General features: G+C 36.2%; 2 protein-coding genes across 2 annotated transcripts; one reads left to right on the top strand and one right to left on the bottom strand.

Annotated features, from left to right (window-relative positions):
• The first annotated feature begins 2102 nt into the window (after nt 1-2102).
• On the top strand, nt 2103-5689 carry LOC145053814 (PPR repeat protein). The gene is made up of 2 exons (XM_079001919.1): nt 2103-5253; nt 5371-5689. The coding sequence occupies exon 1, from the start codon at nt 2141-2143 to the stop codon at nt 5132-5134; it is 2994 nt and encodes a 997-aa protein (XP_078858045.1). The 5' UTR covers nt 2103-2140; the 3' UTR covers nt 5135-5253; nt 5371-5689.
• An 18-nt stretch (nt 5690-5707) lies between these two features.
• On the bottom strand, nt 5708-10299 carry LOC145053813 (disease resistance protein RUN1-like). The gene is made up of 5 exons (XM_079001918.1): nt 9769-10299; nt 7691-8798; nt 7228-7593; nt 6407-7129; nt 5708-6290 (listed from the first exon to the last, which is right to left on the bottom strand). Exons 1-5 carry the CDS (start codon nt 10269-10271, stop codon nt 5772-5774), a joined length of 3219 nt encoding a protein of 1072 aa, XP_078858044.1. The 5' UTR covers nt 10272-10299; the 3' UTR covers nt 5708-5771.
• Nucleotides 10300-15993: the final 5694 nt, after the last annotated feature.

Below are 15993 nucleotides of genomic sequence, written 5' to 3'. Positions count from 1 at the left end.
ATATATATATATATATATATATATATATATATATATATATATATATATATATATATAACAAAACAATAGACATTAGATATTAGATATGTTCATTGTAAATCAACCATCACACAATGGTTAATGTGAATGGATGATCATAATTAATAGATAGATGATTTGAGATGTCTTGTAGACCATACCAAAGAGACCATACCGAAGTAGGAATCATGTTTGTAGAACCTTTTTTCTCATATATTCATGAAACCGAGAATGTAACGTTCTTTTGTAAAAAATTGAATGTATTACATTCATTTTATAATTGCACAAATGAGAATGATTCATTCATCAAATTATTTTGATTTCACTACTATTAAACCGTAAATTACCATTATTTTTCTTTTTTGAAATTGATTCATTCTTTACTTTTTGAACTAAAAATAGTGAATTATTCATCTAGTTTAACTATTTACAAAAAACAGTCATTGAATTTGATCACCAACATTTTATATATATATATATATATATATATATATATATATATATATATATATATATATATATATATATATATGTTTTAATTTGTCATATTTTCATTAGACAAATTTACATCTTATTTAACCAACATTTTCAATAAATTTGTTTCCAGTTTATATTTTGATATTTTTTGTTATGAATTTGATCTATACTATTTTAACTTTTTTTTTTAAAATTTGTTTTTATAATAATTTTGCTTTAATTAATTTTTTTTCCCCGAATATGTTTTACATGTTACATAAAAAATTAATTTCACATTTTTTTTTTGTATAAAGTTGGGTTTTATTAACATTAGCCACATGTTTTTCAAGTGTATCTACATGCCACCCTCAAGTTTTCTTTAAAAAACAAAAAATTGTTACCGTAATACATATATATTTTAAAAAAAAGTTATTTATTTATTTATTTATAATGATAGTAGATATACATAGGTAAAATAAAAATAAAAATATTTGAGTGTTCATAGTGGTTCACATTATGTATACGCCTAATGCTTAATGCTAGATGCGAAATAAAAATTTCTCTTATATTATTATTATTTTTTAAGTTCAATATCTTTTTTATAAATATATAGAAATAGTCGATCATCTCAGACATTCCGATCACATAAATAATTTATGGAGCTAACCACATAAAAAGATGATGTAGATAAGACAAAAAACCATATTTATTAAGTAATAACAAAATATTTTAAATAATAATAAAATTAATGGAAATAAGATTATTAAAAACGGTTGGTTGAAAATAATGAATTGATGGTTATATGGTAATAATGTAATGATTAAATAACTAGGTTAGGAAGAAGATAGTTATAAGGATAAGAGAATATTTTTTTTAATGTATCTAGTAGAAATGACTAAATTAAATATCTATTATAATAAATGAAAGTTTTTTGTCACATGTCATCTTCTTATTTATTTGGATATATTATATTTTCTAGAATTTTTAAAATTTTTTATTTTCCACTTGTCATTTTATTGTATTTTTTATTTTATTAAATTAAAATTTCACATTTAATATGTAAGGTAATATATATGTAAGATATTTATTAGAAAGAGTTTATATATGTAATGTATTCAATACATTAAAGTCTCATTAATTTTAATAATTCAAAAAATTTCTCATTTTTCTTATAAACTCAAACTTTGAATTAAATTTCATTTTTAATTTTTTTTAAATAAACCCATGTAATACATGAGTCTCACACCTAGTTTAGTAATATATTTTTTTAATTTATTTAGTAGAAATGATTAAATTAAATATTTAGACTAATGTATATTAGACTTGGTATACTATACTAAGGCTAAATGGTATGGAGATGATTTCACCCGTAAAATCTGATGTGAAATGGCCGATTCAGATGTCAACATTGTCTAGCTTAACGTATATAACATCCTATGAAATTCTTTTTGAAAAACTATACACAACCAAGAAAGTGGGACACAAATTGCATTCAAGTTTTCCAATTTGGTAAATTTTGTAGAAAAACATGGTGTCACGACACAAAATATTTAAGTATTAGTTAAATGAAGTTAAGCTGTATTTTCTTTTTCTTTCCAAATATAATTTCTAGAAATTCGGCGTATCCCACCTACTAAAACGACACTCTCGTCCTGAAAACTTCTCGATGGGGTCTTCGTTGCGGCATTTCATCAAACAGTCGCAGTGCGACAAGACCCTCCTTCGGCCTGTTCTCATATCCCTTACGTCCGTTAGACCTCTCTCCTCGTCTTCACAAACAATAAAACCTGGAGGATTATATGCTTCGTTTTTCTGCACACTAATCCACCTATTTCTCTCTCGCAACCGGCTCTCCAAAGCAGCAGATGCTTTCAGTGCCATGCGAAATTACAATTATGTTCCTGAAAGTTTACAATCTTGGAACCGCCTCCTTCGAGAATTCAACAATTCAGGGATGGTTTCTCAGGTATGGTTTGTTTATTCGGAGATGATCTCTTGTGGTGTTACTCCAAACGTTACAACTCGCAATATAGTACTACATTCTGTATGTAAAGTGGGTAGAGTCGGATTAGCTTTAGATTTACTAAGAGATACGAGTTTTGGTGAATGTGATGTTGTTAGTTATAATACTGTGATATGGGGTTTTTGTAAATACGGGTTTGTTGAACAAGGATTTGGGTTATGTTCGGAGATGATTAAAAAGGGGTTTACTTTTGATGAATTTACTTGTAATATATTGGTCAAGGGTTTTATAGATACAGGTTTTTTGGGATATCTGGAATGGATTCGTGATCAGTTTGGTTATAAAGGAATTGGTTATGTGGATGTAGTTGGTTTCAATACTTTGATTCATGGGTTTTCTAAAGCTGGCAATGTGAATTCTGCTCTTGAGATGTTGAGTAGGATGATGGAAGAAAAATCTTTCCCTAATGTTGTAACTTACAATACTTTGATTGACATGTTCTGCAAGATGATGGATATTCCTCAGGCTAAAAGTCTTTTTGATGAGCTTATGGTACCTCAAAACAATGGCGGATCGGTTCTTGAGGAACTGGATATAAAGCCAAATGCTATCACATTTACTTCACTTATCAATGGCTACTTAAAGCAGCAAGGACTTGAAGAAGCTCTTAATTTGTATGAGAAAATGGCCATGGATGGATTATCATATGATGTAGTCACTTACACTTCTCTTATATACGGCCTTTGTAAGCATGGGAGAATCGATGATGCTCAAGCACTTTTTCAGAAAATGCAATGGGTTGGTGTATACCCTAATCATATAACATACTCTGTGTTTTTACATTCGTTCTTTAAGTCAAGGAATGCAGCAGTTCCCCTTGGTCTACAGAGTCAAATGGTGGTACGTGGAATCCCTTTTGATGTGGTTGTATTCACCATTATGATGGATGGGCTATTCAAAAGTGGAAGGCCTGATGAAGCTGAGATGATGTTTAAAAGTCTTTTAGCTTCTGGTTTAGTTCCAAATTGTTTCACTTATTCTGCATTGATTGATGGGCGTTGCAAGTTAGGAGATTTGGATAACGCGAAGTCTACATTTCAAGAAATGGAGGGCAAAAATGTCTCTCCAAATGTCATTACATACACTGCTCTGATCAATGGCTTTTTAAAATTTGGAAAGCATGAAGCAGTTCTTGAAATCTTGGAAAAAATGGTGGTTGAGAGAGTTATGCCAAATATTTTCGCTTACAGTAGCCTAATTGATGGCTATTTTAAGGCTGGAGAAGAAGAAGTGGCTATCAGATTTTATGAGGAAATGAAATCGTGCGGATTAGAGGAAAACAACTTTGTACTTGATGCTTTTGTTAATAATTATAAAAGGAAAGGGAAAATGAATGAGGCTGGTTTATTTTTTCAGAATATGATATCAAAAGGACTATTTCCTGATTCTATTAATTATACATCATTAATGGATGGTTATTTTAAAGCTGGTGAAGAGTTAGCTGCTTGTAGAATGGTTGAAGAGATGACTGAGAAAGATGTGCAGTTTGATGCTGTTGCTTATAATGTTATAGCAAATGGGCTATTGGGATTGGGGAAATATGAAGTGGAATCTGTTTATAATGGAATAAAAGAACATGGGTTGTCACCAAATCTTGAAACATTCAACACAATCATTGCTGCCTATTGCAGGGTGGGTAAAATAGACAATGCTTTAAGTTTATGGAAAGAGATAAAGAGTGTAGGGTTAGTGCCCAATGAGATTACATCAAATCTCATGGTGGGTGGACTCTGTGAAGCAGGAAAGATTGATGAAGCCATGGATTTGCTGAATGAAATGGCAAGTTTACGGATTTACCCTAGCTCCACAACTCACAGACTTATGGTCTATGCAGCTTCAAAAAGTAAAAAAGGGGATGATATTTTGTTGATTCATGACCGTATTATAGCTTTGGGGCTTAAACCGAGCCAAAAAGTCTATAATGCCCTTATCACCACCTTATGCAGGCTAGGCATGACAAGAAAAGCAACATTAGCATTACAAGAAATGAAAAGCAGTGGCTTTTCTCCTGATATTGTTACGTACAATGTGTTAATTAATGGGTATTGTAAAAGCTCCCATTTAAAAAAGGCTGTTGATACATTTTTACATATGTTGGTTGAAGGAGTTTCTCCTAATATTTCAACTTATCATACGCTTCTCAGGGGTCTTTCAAAGGGTGGTCTTATGAAAGAGGCATTGAAACTGGTTGATGACATGTTGGAAAGAGGTTTTGAGATTGATTCTGATGTGTATAACATTTTGGTTTCTGGGTATGGTAGGATTGGGAATAGGAGGGAAGCGATTAGGTTTTATTGTGAAATGATATCAAAAGGATTTGTCCCTCAAACTAGTACTTATAATGTGCTTATAAGTGAGTTTGCTAAAGTGGGAATGATGATTCAAGCAAGAGAGCTTATGAATGAGATGCAAGAGAAAATGGTTCCTCTTAATTCTTCGACTTATGACATATTGATAAGTGGGTGGTGTAAGTTAGCAAAGCGAGCTGAGCTGGAGAGGGCGTTGAGGGCTTCATATGAGTATAAAGTAAAAATGTTGTTAAATGAGATGAATGAGAAAGGTTTTGAGCCATGTGAGAGTACCTTTAGGTATATGACTTTGGTTTTTCAGAGACAAAGAAAGAAAAAAAAGAGTTGATTGTTGTAAGAACTCAAGATGTGAAGTTTTCAGTTGACAAAAAAAAAAAGAAGAAAAAGAGTCGAGTGCTGGATTGGAGTTGTATCCTCTACGTGAAGATCCTAAAGATGTTGCTGAATGTATGTCTCTTTTTTTTCAACACAAACTTGATACATTACTTGAAATTGAAGCGCCATTACCTGTTGTTAGGCATATATGGTTAACTTATTCCTTTTCAAAATTTTGTTTTCATGCAGACATTGTTTAAAAGCGAAGGGTGCCTTCTGAGATTCCTGTTCAGAGAAGTCAGATGATGGATATAATCTTTTCTGTAAAGACTAAAGAGCCTGATGTTGATACTGGAATCCCATTTAGAGCTGAGGTGATTATAGCCAATCCCCAATCTAATAAAATGATCCAAATGGCAATTAAGGAATACTTACATTTGTAAGATTGTTAAAGTGTTCACATTTTAGGTTAGGAAGTTGTTAGGGATAGGTTATTGTAAAGACCAAGGCTACAAAGATTGTGATTGCAACATTTTTAAATAAAATTAATAAAAAGAAATGAAAGTAGGATGCTAAAGCAAACTAATTAACAAAAGTAAGCTACTATTTCTTCCATCAATCATTTTCATGCTAGTTACACCTGATAGTCATCAGTTATCGCTTTGGAAAACACGTGTCATATCACCACAAACATAATTGGATATATCTTTATCCATTCTATCAGTCCACAAAATCTGATGAGATGCATCGACATGATGATCCTCCTCAACTTGTTCATCATCTTCATATAAAAGGTTGATATAAAATTGATGTGCTTTTCCTGTAGTGATGCTTATAACAATTTCATCTCCTGCCTCCAACAAATTACCACACCTCCAAACGCTTAGCCATGCGATGTGCTCCATATACTTACGGATTTTTTTATTCCTAGCCATGTATGTCAACCGAAGTTTCTTGGTCTTATTATATACTTGAGTATTCATATAAGCATAATCATATCCTCTTAATCGAGAAAGCACGACACACATATTAAACCCAATTATTGTCGAACTATTTTGATGCCAAGGAACTCTAAATGAGATTTGTGGGCCTCGTTCTTTATACATAAAGCAGGAAGGGATTTGTTTTTCTGGAACAAATGTGCTGAATATACCAAACTCATGTAACACCTGTGAATGACACAATTCACAAACACCATTTGTAATTTAGCTTTTGATTAATTCTCAACATTAGCCGATAAAACAAATATGCAAACAAGAGAAATAGCTAGAGATATAAAAACTACCTGAAGACCCAACTTCATTCCTTCACAAGCATCTAATGTCAACCCCAGATATCGTATGATTTTTGTCTCGACTTTGTCTATTGATTGAACCATATAACGACCCTCCATGTCACACAATTTCGGGCAGTTGGGGCAGTACACTACGATACTCGAATTCTGTCCAGGCTGTACTCTTTCCAAGGACTTATTGTTGCTGATATACAATACATTGATGGTTTTCGGGAGACCTATAACTGATTTGATTTTTGAGCAATCCCCAGCATGAAGCCTTGTAATTCTAGGTAGGGTTTGAATACATTTTGGTAAAGAAGTTACATTGTTGCCATCTATATTCAAAGACCAGAGCGAAACCAGACTACTCCAGTCATTTGGGAAACAATTGTCAAAGAGATTGCAATTTGAGACATCCATATCATCCAAAAAAGAAAATGATGAAACTGAATCCAAGCATTGAATCCGTCCAAGAACATCAAGGTTTGGGCAACCAGACATTTGAAGTGATACAAGAGAGCTAGGTAAGCATGGGAAATCTCTTAAGCTTCTACAGTTGGTTAGATCTAACAAGACTAGTTCTTTAAGGTATGCAATCGATTCACCAACCTTCATTAAACTCAAACAACCTTTCAGGATCAAACTCTCCAGACCAGGGAGTCCACGGAAATCAGGGGTCTCGATTAGCTCAATGCAATAGCTAAGATTAAGGATTTTTAGGGACCCAATAAACTGTGACATGGAAAACCACAATTATATAATTAACAGCTAGCTTTCCATATGTTATTAATTAGTAACAATGTGATAGGCAATATTGGATTAAGATATACCTTGAAGTCATCCCAAACGCACTTTAATTTGCTGTAACTCATGTCAAGAACAACCAACTTCTCTAAAGAACTATGATCACCTGGTATAGCTTTTAGAGAAAATCCATGCCAACTCAGCAATCGTAACTTTTTTGGCAACTTATTGCATTTCCCATAAAACGTTACATGGTTTAATTGAAGTAGCATTAGGTTCTTCATTTTTTCCAGCGCACCAATTTCGAAATTTGCCTTATTTCCATGTACTTTTTTGCCATGATCATATTCTTCAAAGCCACGTGTCTCTGGATTCATCGTTGTGGATGAAGTTGATTCAGCTTCCTCAATCTTTTGCATATTAAGCATGAGTCCTTCTATTTCTTTTGTACCCTGAATGAGAAATTTAAAAAACGGTTAACACGGGCGCCTACAATAAATATAAATAAAGTGATTATATAGAAAAAGGGGTTTCTGTTTCTAAACATACGGCATGGTCTTGCAACACATTGAAACAGTCGTCATGATGCCAGAGTCTACTTCTTTTTCCAGGATCCTTTGGTGATTCCTGGCGAACAATTTCTCGTCCCATCTCCTTGATTAACTGATGCATCTTCACTCTCCCATATTCAACATACAATAGACATCTATCCGTTAGATTCCTGATCCCAACCACAGGGTATACATCACATGGGGCCAATATCTTGACAATGTAGTCTTTTTCCTCACCCTCAAAGAAACAAGCAACATGCAAGAATAAATCTTTATCCTTGTCATCTTCCAAAGTTTCATAGCTTATTTGTAGAACTTTCTGAATCTCAGGATTAGGAATTGCTTCCAGTTTGCACATCTTATTTTCCCATACATCATTTGTATTTCCACGTAAGGAAGAACCCAATACTTTAAGAGCCAAAGGAAGACCCATGCAGTGATGGACCAATCGTTCTGTATGGACAATATGGGGTTCCATAGGTTGATTTTGATGAAAGGCATACAAACTAAAAAGCTCGATGGCATCAACTGTAGATAATGTTCTAACAGACTGGACCTTAACCTTAAGATGATCTTTGAAAGCAGTCAACAACCACTTGTGCCTAGTTGTTATGATCACTCTACTTCCAGGGTAAAACCATTGTGGTCCTAGTAATGCATCTATCTGTTGCAATGTTGTAACATCATCAAGGATTATAAGCACCACGTTGTTGCATAAGGCATTTGTAATCTTAATGGTTCCTTCATCAACATTCCATATGGTTTCTTCCTTTTCTCTCTTTAAAATTGTGGAAAGAAGCTGAATTTGCAAGCGAATTAGTCCACCCGGTTGATTTGAAGTCTCATTAATATTTGCCAGAAAGCAACTGCCATCATAGTTATGGAAGTTTGAGTTATATATGCATTTGGCTATGGTTGTTTTCCCAATGCCTCCCATACCATTAATCAGAAGGATGGCTGCATTCGGTGATGGATCTTGTAACCATGATTCAATCTCAGCAACATCGTCCTTTATTCCCACTAGTTTGTCCTCAATGTACAGGGCCTTGTAGTCCAGCTTCTTTCTTATAACATTCACAATGTCAATTATGAATCTGGCCTCATACCTAGAAATATCAATTTAAAGCAATCAGAGTCTCTATCTATGTATATTTTGTTACAAACATTTTTAACTACATACATTTTAAGAGAAACATAAAAATGTATCTATCTTTGTATCCTGTAATCCTATAAAGTATAAACCATAATATCAATGGTACCATATGAATAGAAATGCGTCTTTTTCAAACAATACAATCCTCAGAAACCAATGTCCTCAATGTATACAAGGGGTCCGAGGGCAATGACCCTGGGTACATGGTTCCAGCGCCCTTGCGGGACAGAGCCCCTGACGGTGGTTCCACTGACCAGTCAGCAGACAGGGTCAAGGGGCAGCGACATGAAACCTAAACAGATTTCTATATTAGGAAAGAATCGGGACATGTATTTTCCCACCAAACCAAGCGGTGACATCAGTATGATGTAAGATTCGGTTATGTCTTATAAGTTATAACCACCTTTCTAACTACTTTTTTTGGCGCCAAAATGAATGCAACCACCATTTAACTTCTTTTCTCTCTCTTATATAAGAACACAGTAAATGTTCCAAAAAAGGGTTGAATTTTTCCATTCTCGAAATTTATCATCGGATTCTCTATATCTCATGAAAACGCAAAACAACAAAGTATATTCTGTGTTTCAGATTTAGAAGTGGCTTTGACTTCTAAATTGTCATTCTTGGATTATCCTAAATTTGATTTCGTGATACCCAAGACTATATGGTCGAAATCACATATTTTGGGAAGTGATTGCAATCGCGAATTATCCAAGTGTATATTGATATATTGATATTCCCAAAATCTAACACGGTTTTCTTGGATCAGTTTGTCTGTTTGTTTATATAAAGCTAGTACCAGTAAGCCAATAGCACAGACACAAACAAGGGATATATTACAGAAAACAGAGGAGAGAGATTACAGAAACAGAGGACTAGAGGAGACAGGTTAAGAGACTTGAGTTGAGGGGAAGCATGCGTACCCATCTGTAGAAACCATTCCGGTGAAGGTTGCAGCTTTTCTAAGAGAATCCCGCCATGCCCCCACCTTCCCCAACCATTCTCTCTTCTTGTGAAAGTCTGTTTCCGCCTTGATTATATCTTCATACCCATCAAATGCCTTTTTAAAGCTACCTCTTTGATTTCGAACATCAGATGGGTCCACCTTATAGAACACAGGTACGACTTCATGCTTAGAGGAGGAAGTCTTTTGTTCTTCAATGATCATCAAAACCTCATCCAGACACCACTTGGAGGATGCATAGCTTTCTGAGAAGACGATGAGTGAAATTGCAGACTTGTTGATGGCTTTCTTTAGCTCTGGTTTCAGCAATTTTCCTCTGTCCATCGCATCATCATCCCGGAATGTTCGGATTCTTGCCTGCTTCATGGCTGTATAGAGATGATCTGTAAAATTCTTACGCGTGTCTTCACCTCTAAAACTTAGATAAACATCATAACTATAAACAGTTTGAGGAGTAGCCATGGAAAAGATAAATGATAATTATGTCTGGAATGGGAAAAAGTAGATGTTAAATCAACTCGAAGAGGTTTGAGGTGAGGTCTACCAACTCCAAAAATACAAAAATGTTGCAGGTAGTATACCTGTTATTTTTGTTTTTTTTTTTTGTTTTGTTTTTTTTGTTTTGTTTTGTTTTTTTGTAGAAGTGAAACTATAAAAAAAGAGTTTTCACTTAGTTTTTTTTTCTGTTTCTTTGGAAGTGTACTTTTGAATAATCAAAGTATATTCTTTTAAAAAGGGTTAAAATATATTATTAATGTAAAAAACATATGTTTTTGATTTTTTTTTGTGGGACGGCTGTCGACACTGCCTCGATGTAGGTGCGCCACATTTAAACTTAAAATAACTAGTATTTTGTCGTCTATTAATGATTTTTTTGAAATTTTTATTAGTTTAACTTATATTTTTGTTATAACTAAAAAAAGACTGGGCCACTAAGCCACACCTAACCGGCCAACCCCACCATCTATCGTCCTTTTCTCTAGTCATAATAAAGTTACATTAGGCCCAAATTAAGATATATCACCTAGAATGGCAAACTCACATCTCCAATGGAATGTCCAAAGCTTGCCCTAATGGTGATCTTGATGTTGATTCCCTAAATTTGCCATAAATAGCGCTTTCTTTTTTAACTTCGGGTATAGATAGTATCGAATTGCTATAGGCATGTGGGCTTTAAGAGCCTTGGGCTATAAATACTTAAGAAATGGATGATCGGTTTACTCCATAATTCTCAACAGGGTACCACTATACAAGTGATAATCTGATTGAATGCAATGCAGGTGACGACTAACAATGGTGATTTAAGAAGCAATGTTGTTGTTCCCGCTGACAGTGTGTAACGTCCGGTTTTTGGTATGTATTTTAATAAGAATTATTCATTTTTGCAAAGGGACTCGACGAGTTGGAGGAATGAGATTTTTGGACGCGGACTTGAAGTCTACTCGACAAGTTGAGAAGCCTCAACTCGACGAGTAGAGCTGCCAGAGTGAAACCCTAATTTTCAGGGTTTGCACCTTATTTAAGGACCTTAACACTTCATTGTGGCCTCCCTCGTCGCCTCCCCCAGTCCAACAAACCCTAATTTGTGATCTAGAGCCTCTTAAGTGCGTGTGAATGAAAAGAGAGTGATTCTTTGGAATTTCCTTGAAGGAGTGGAAGCTTAAAGTCCTTGGTTGAAGGAGGAAGCTTTGGATCTAGAGATTTCGTTGTCAAAGCAGGCATATTGAGGTATAAAATCTATACCTTGACTATTCATTTACTAGATCTCTTCATGGGGTGGTTTAGGGCTTTAAGGAGCATATTTCGAAACCATTCATGGATGCAAGCAAGTTTTGGAGTCATGACTTCAGATATGGAGCCTGTGGGGGACTCCAAGGCATAAAGGTGCCAACTTTATGGCTATGGGAGTCCCATGCAACTTGTGAACCACTTTTTAGGGCTTTTTGAGCTAAGTAACCACGCATGGATGTAAAGTTAGAAACTTTACGTGATATATCGACCCTAGGAAACCAGATCTATGGTTTGGAAGCTTAGAACCCGACTGGAAACGACTAAACGAATTTGGACTATGGGGGACTCGATGAGTTGTTCGTACAACTCGGCGAGTTGGTTCGTGGTCCCCCCAACCTTTTTTATTACCGAGCAAACTCATTGAGTCTAGAAGATGACTCAGCGAGTTGGCCATGGTTTGGGTTATGAAGATTGAGGAACTCGACGAGTTCAAGGAAGGACTCGACAAGTTGTGGGTAAAAGGTCCCAACTATGTTATGAGGATGAACTCGACGAGTTCATGAAAGGACTCAATGAGTAGGATCGAGATTTCAGGGTTTTATGGATTATGGAACTCGACGAGTTGATGGACCAACTCGGCGAGTTGAGTCAACCAGGATGTTGGTTTTGACTTTGACCATTGACCATAGTTGACCCTTAAAGGGGTTATGAGTATGAAAGAGTAATTACATGATATTGTTATGTGTAGGAATCTGAGAGGAGTTGATCCTAGAGCCGAGGACAGTTCAGCTACTTCACGAAATTGAGGTTAGTTACCTTCCAGTAGAAGTGGGTCGAAGGCACCAATGTCGGCCCACTAGTAAGAGTTATAGTAAAGATGATTGTCTTTGTGATAATTGTCTGGTATGCCACTATCTGTTATGCTTTATGTGCTAGTATGCTATGATGTTATGTGATAGTGGTAGGAGGGGTAGGATAGACCCCAATACCGGTCGATAGGGCCGAAGGGGTATGCCAGCACCCGGATAAGCTAGGCAATATATGACTTATATGTTTATGCACTAGGATGCTATGTGGTAGAATTAAGGGGTGAAATAGTCCCCGATACCGGTCGAAAGGACCGAAGGGGTAGGCCATCACCCTGATATGCTAGGCGAGGTATCGGTCGACAAGGCCGAAGGGGTAGGCCAACACCTTGATAGGCTAGGCAAGTTACCGGTTGACAGGACCGAAGGGGTAGGCCAACACTCTAATATGCTAGGCAAGTTACCAGTTGAAAGAGACCGAATGGGTAGCTAGTACCTGGATATGTTAGACAGTATGTGTTATGTATAGTATGTGGTATGATGGGGGAACTCACTAAGCTTTGTGCTTACGATTTTCAGTTTTTGTTTCAGGTCCTTCTTCTTCGAAGGGAAAGGATCTGGCACGGTAGCAATGCATCACACAAATGATTTTCCGCATATGAGATTCTTGGGATTTGTACTCTGACATTGTTACTATATTGTAACATCCCAAAATTCAAGGCCAAAAATTTCATTTTTAAATAAGTTATTACATAAAACCAACAGTATAAGAAAACATCCATAATACCATGTCATGTCAAAACCTAAGTAAAAATAATCAAAACATGTTATCATAAAACAATATCAGAGTGTAATCCCAAAGATCTCGTGTGCGGAAAACTATAGTGTGATGCGTTGCGATCAAGTCGGCTCCTTTCCTGTGGAAATGAGTGCCTGGAACCAATACTGTAAACCGTAAGCACAAAGCTTAGTGAGTTCCCCCATCATACCACATACCATATAATCACATAACAAACATATACTATCAGGCATATCTGGGTGCCCCGCTACCCCTTCGGTCCTCTCGACCGGATACTGCCTAGCATATCTGGGTGCCAGCCTCCCCTTCGGTCCTCTCGACCGGATACTGGCTAGCATATCTGGGTGCTGGCCTCCCCTTCGGTCCTCTCAACCGAATATTGGCTAGCATATCTGGGTGCTGGCCTCCCCTTCGGTATCTTTCAACCGGTAACCGGGAGCTGGCCTCCCCTTCGGTATCTTTCAACCGGTAACCGGGGACTATTTCACCCCTACCACCACCACATAAAACCCTAGCATATAAACATAAATCACATACTGCCTAACATATCTGGGTGCTGGCCTACCCCTTCGTTCCTGTCGACCGGTAATCAGAGACTATTTCACCCCCTACTACTACCACATAATATCATATCATATATGTCATAATCTGGCTAGCATGGCTAGGTACTAAACAACCCCTTCGGTCCTATTGACCGGTAACCGGGGACTATTTCACCCCCTACTACCACTATCACATAACATCATAACATGCTAGCACATAAAACATAACAGGTAACAACAAACCTAGATGAATATCACAAAGACAATCATCTAACATGAAACTCCTACTAGTGGGCCGACATTGTGGTTGTAGACCCACTTAGGGGTGTAAATGAGACGAGACAGCTCACGAGAAACTCGAGCCCGACTCGGAAAATATTTGAATTCGACTCGAATTTAATCGAGCTCGAGCTACTCGAGTACCTTATCGAGCCGAGCTCGAGTAGTAAAATACCCGGCTCGGTAAGCTCGCGAGCTTAATTGAGTATTTATAAAATTAAATTTTTACCTTTATATACTTTTAAATTATTAAAATATTTTAACACTTTTAGCTTTCATGCGCCGATTACAAAGTAAGGAATTAAGTTGCACTTCAAAACTTTTGAGAATGTTTCTTTTTCGTATTTCGGATGTATGAAAACTCCAATCACATAGATGGTTGATGCTATATTGACATTATATGGTTTATTGTGAGTTTTTTGTTATTTTGAAGAAAGTAAAAGCATGTGAAATGTTTTTAATTTGAGATGATTTTAACTTTTTTTTTTAATTTTTGTCGAGCCGAACCGAACTCGCGAGTCGAGCTCGATAGTATCGAGTATTTCATGAGCCGAGTCTGAGCTTCAAATCTAGGCTCGAGGTGAGTTCGAGTTGAGCTTCGAGCTCGAGTATTTTTGGCGAGTCAAGCTTCGAGCTTAGCAGTACTCGGCTCAACTCGACTCGTTTACACCCCTAGACCCACCGCTACTGGAAGGCAACTCACCTCACACCAAGGTTGTAGAACTCGTTACTCGGTACCTGTTCGGCCGACTACCGAGTAGCGAGTACTCAGGAGTACTCGTGGAGTACTCGGATTTGTTATATCATGTAGAAATTTTTTTAGGGAAATTATATATGTCAAAATCATAAGTTAAAATCATAAGCTGATTGAAATATATAACAAAATTAGATACATGTGAATACATAAAAACTATAAAAAAAACACATAATGGTTTCAGTTCGTGAATAATTACTGAAAATTTAATATATATATATATATATATATATATATATATATATATATATATAGTAATAATCCATGTGTGTGTGTGTTAAATAATAAATCATTAAGTATATTATACATATTAATCACCGAGTTGACCGAGTTTTACAACACTGCTCAGTTCAGTAAGGGACCGATCGGGGAGTACTCGGGAAATTGTAACTCGCCTCGATAAGGGGCCGAGTAGCGAGTACTCGGAGGAGTAATCGGCCAACTCGGCGAGTTTTACAACACTGCCTCACACTGTTGAAGTCCCGTAGACACAATCCCACACTGCTGAAGTCCCGCAGACTCAACCCCGGCTGCTAGATGACAAATTCCTGAACTGTCAATCATAAAAATAACACCCAATTAATAATTGGGTTCCACTACATAACCATAAGTACATTCTTTGGATAATTACTACATTACCCTAAGCTTGACTTATTCAAGCCCAAGGCCCAAACCATAGGCCCAAAGCCAACTAGGAAATCAAAGCCCAACACATGGAAATTAGGCCCAGTTCGATACATGGTCTTATTTAAAGGCCCAACCAAAAAGTCCAGTCCAACATTTGGTATTCTAATGGCCCAATACCTCATAATCATGAAGGCCCAAACTATGGCCCATCTATGGCCCAATTTTCCAAATTGGGCCCAACTCCTCATATGGGCCTTACCACAAAGCCCTTTAATTATTCTAGTCCATTTGCTTGATCTTAGATGGCCCATTAATAACCCAATCATCAAGGCCCAATAGAAAGGCCCAACAATAAGCCCAAGTGAAATTAGGGTTTTACATAAAATGACGATTAGGGTTAAGTGTTTCTCATTTAACCCATTAAGGACTTAATCCTCTAAGGACTTAATCCATTAAGTCCAATATTGTTTAGATTAATCTTTGCCAGTGATTATTATTTAATATTTCAAGTTATTAAATAATCCCCGTATGTCCCGATTAATTCCTCAAATTAGGGTTTTATTGGCATTAGGGTTTCCAACCCAAATACTAGCCCATTTATCAATTTGTTTGGCTTTTAGGTCAATTTGGGCTTTATTGGGCCTAT

This window comes from Lactuca serriola, chromosome 5, assembly GCF_051521515.1.
Source record: "Lactuca serriola cultivar US96UC23 chromosome 5, Lser_US96UC23_V15, whole genome shotgun sequence".
NCBI lineage: Eukaryota > Viridiplantae > Streptophyta > Magnoliopsida > Asterales > Asteraceae > Lactuca > Lactuca serriola.
Note: the sequence above shows the minus strand (reverse complement) of the source record. Positions and strands in the feature narration are given on the sequence as shown.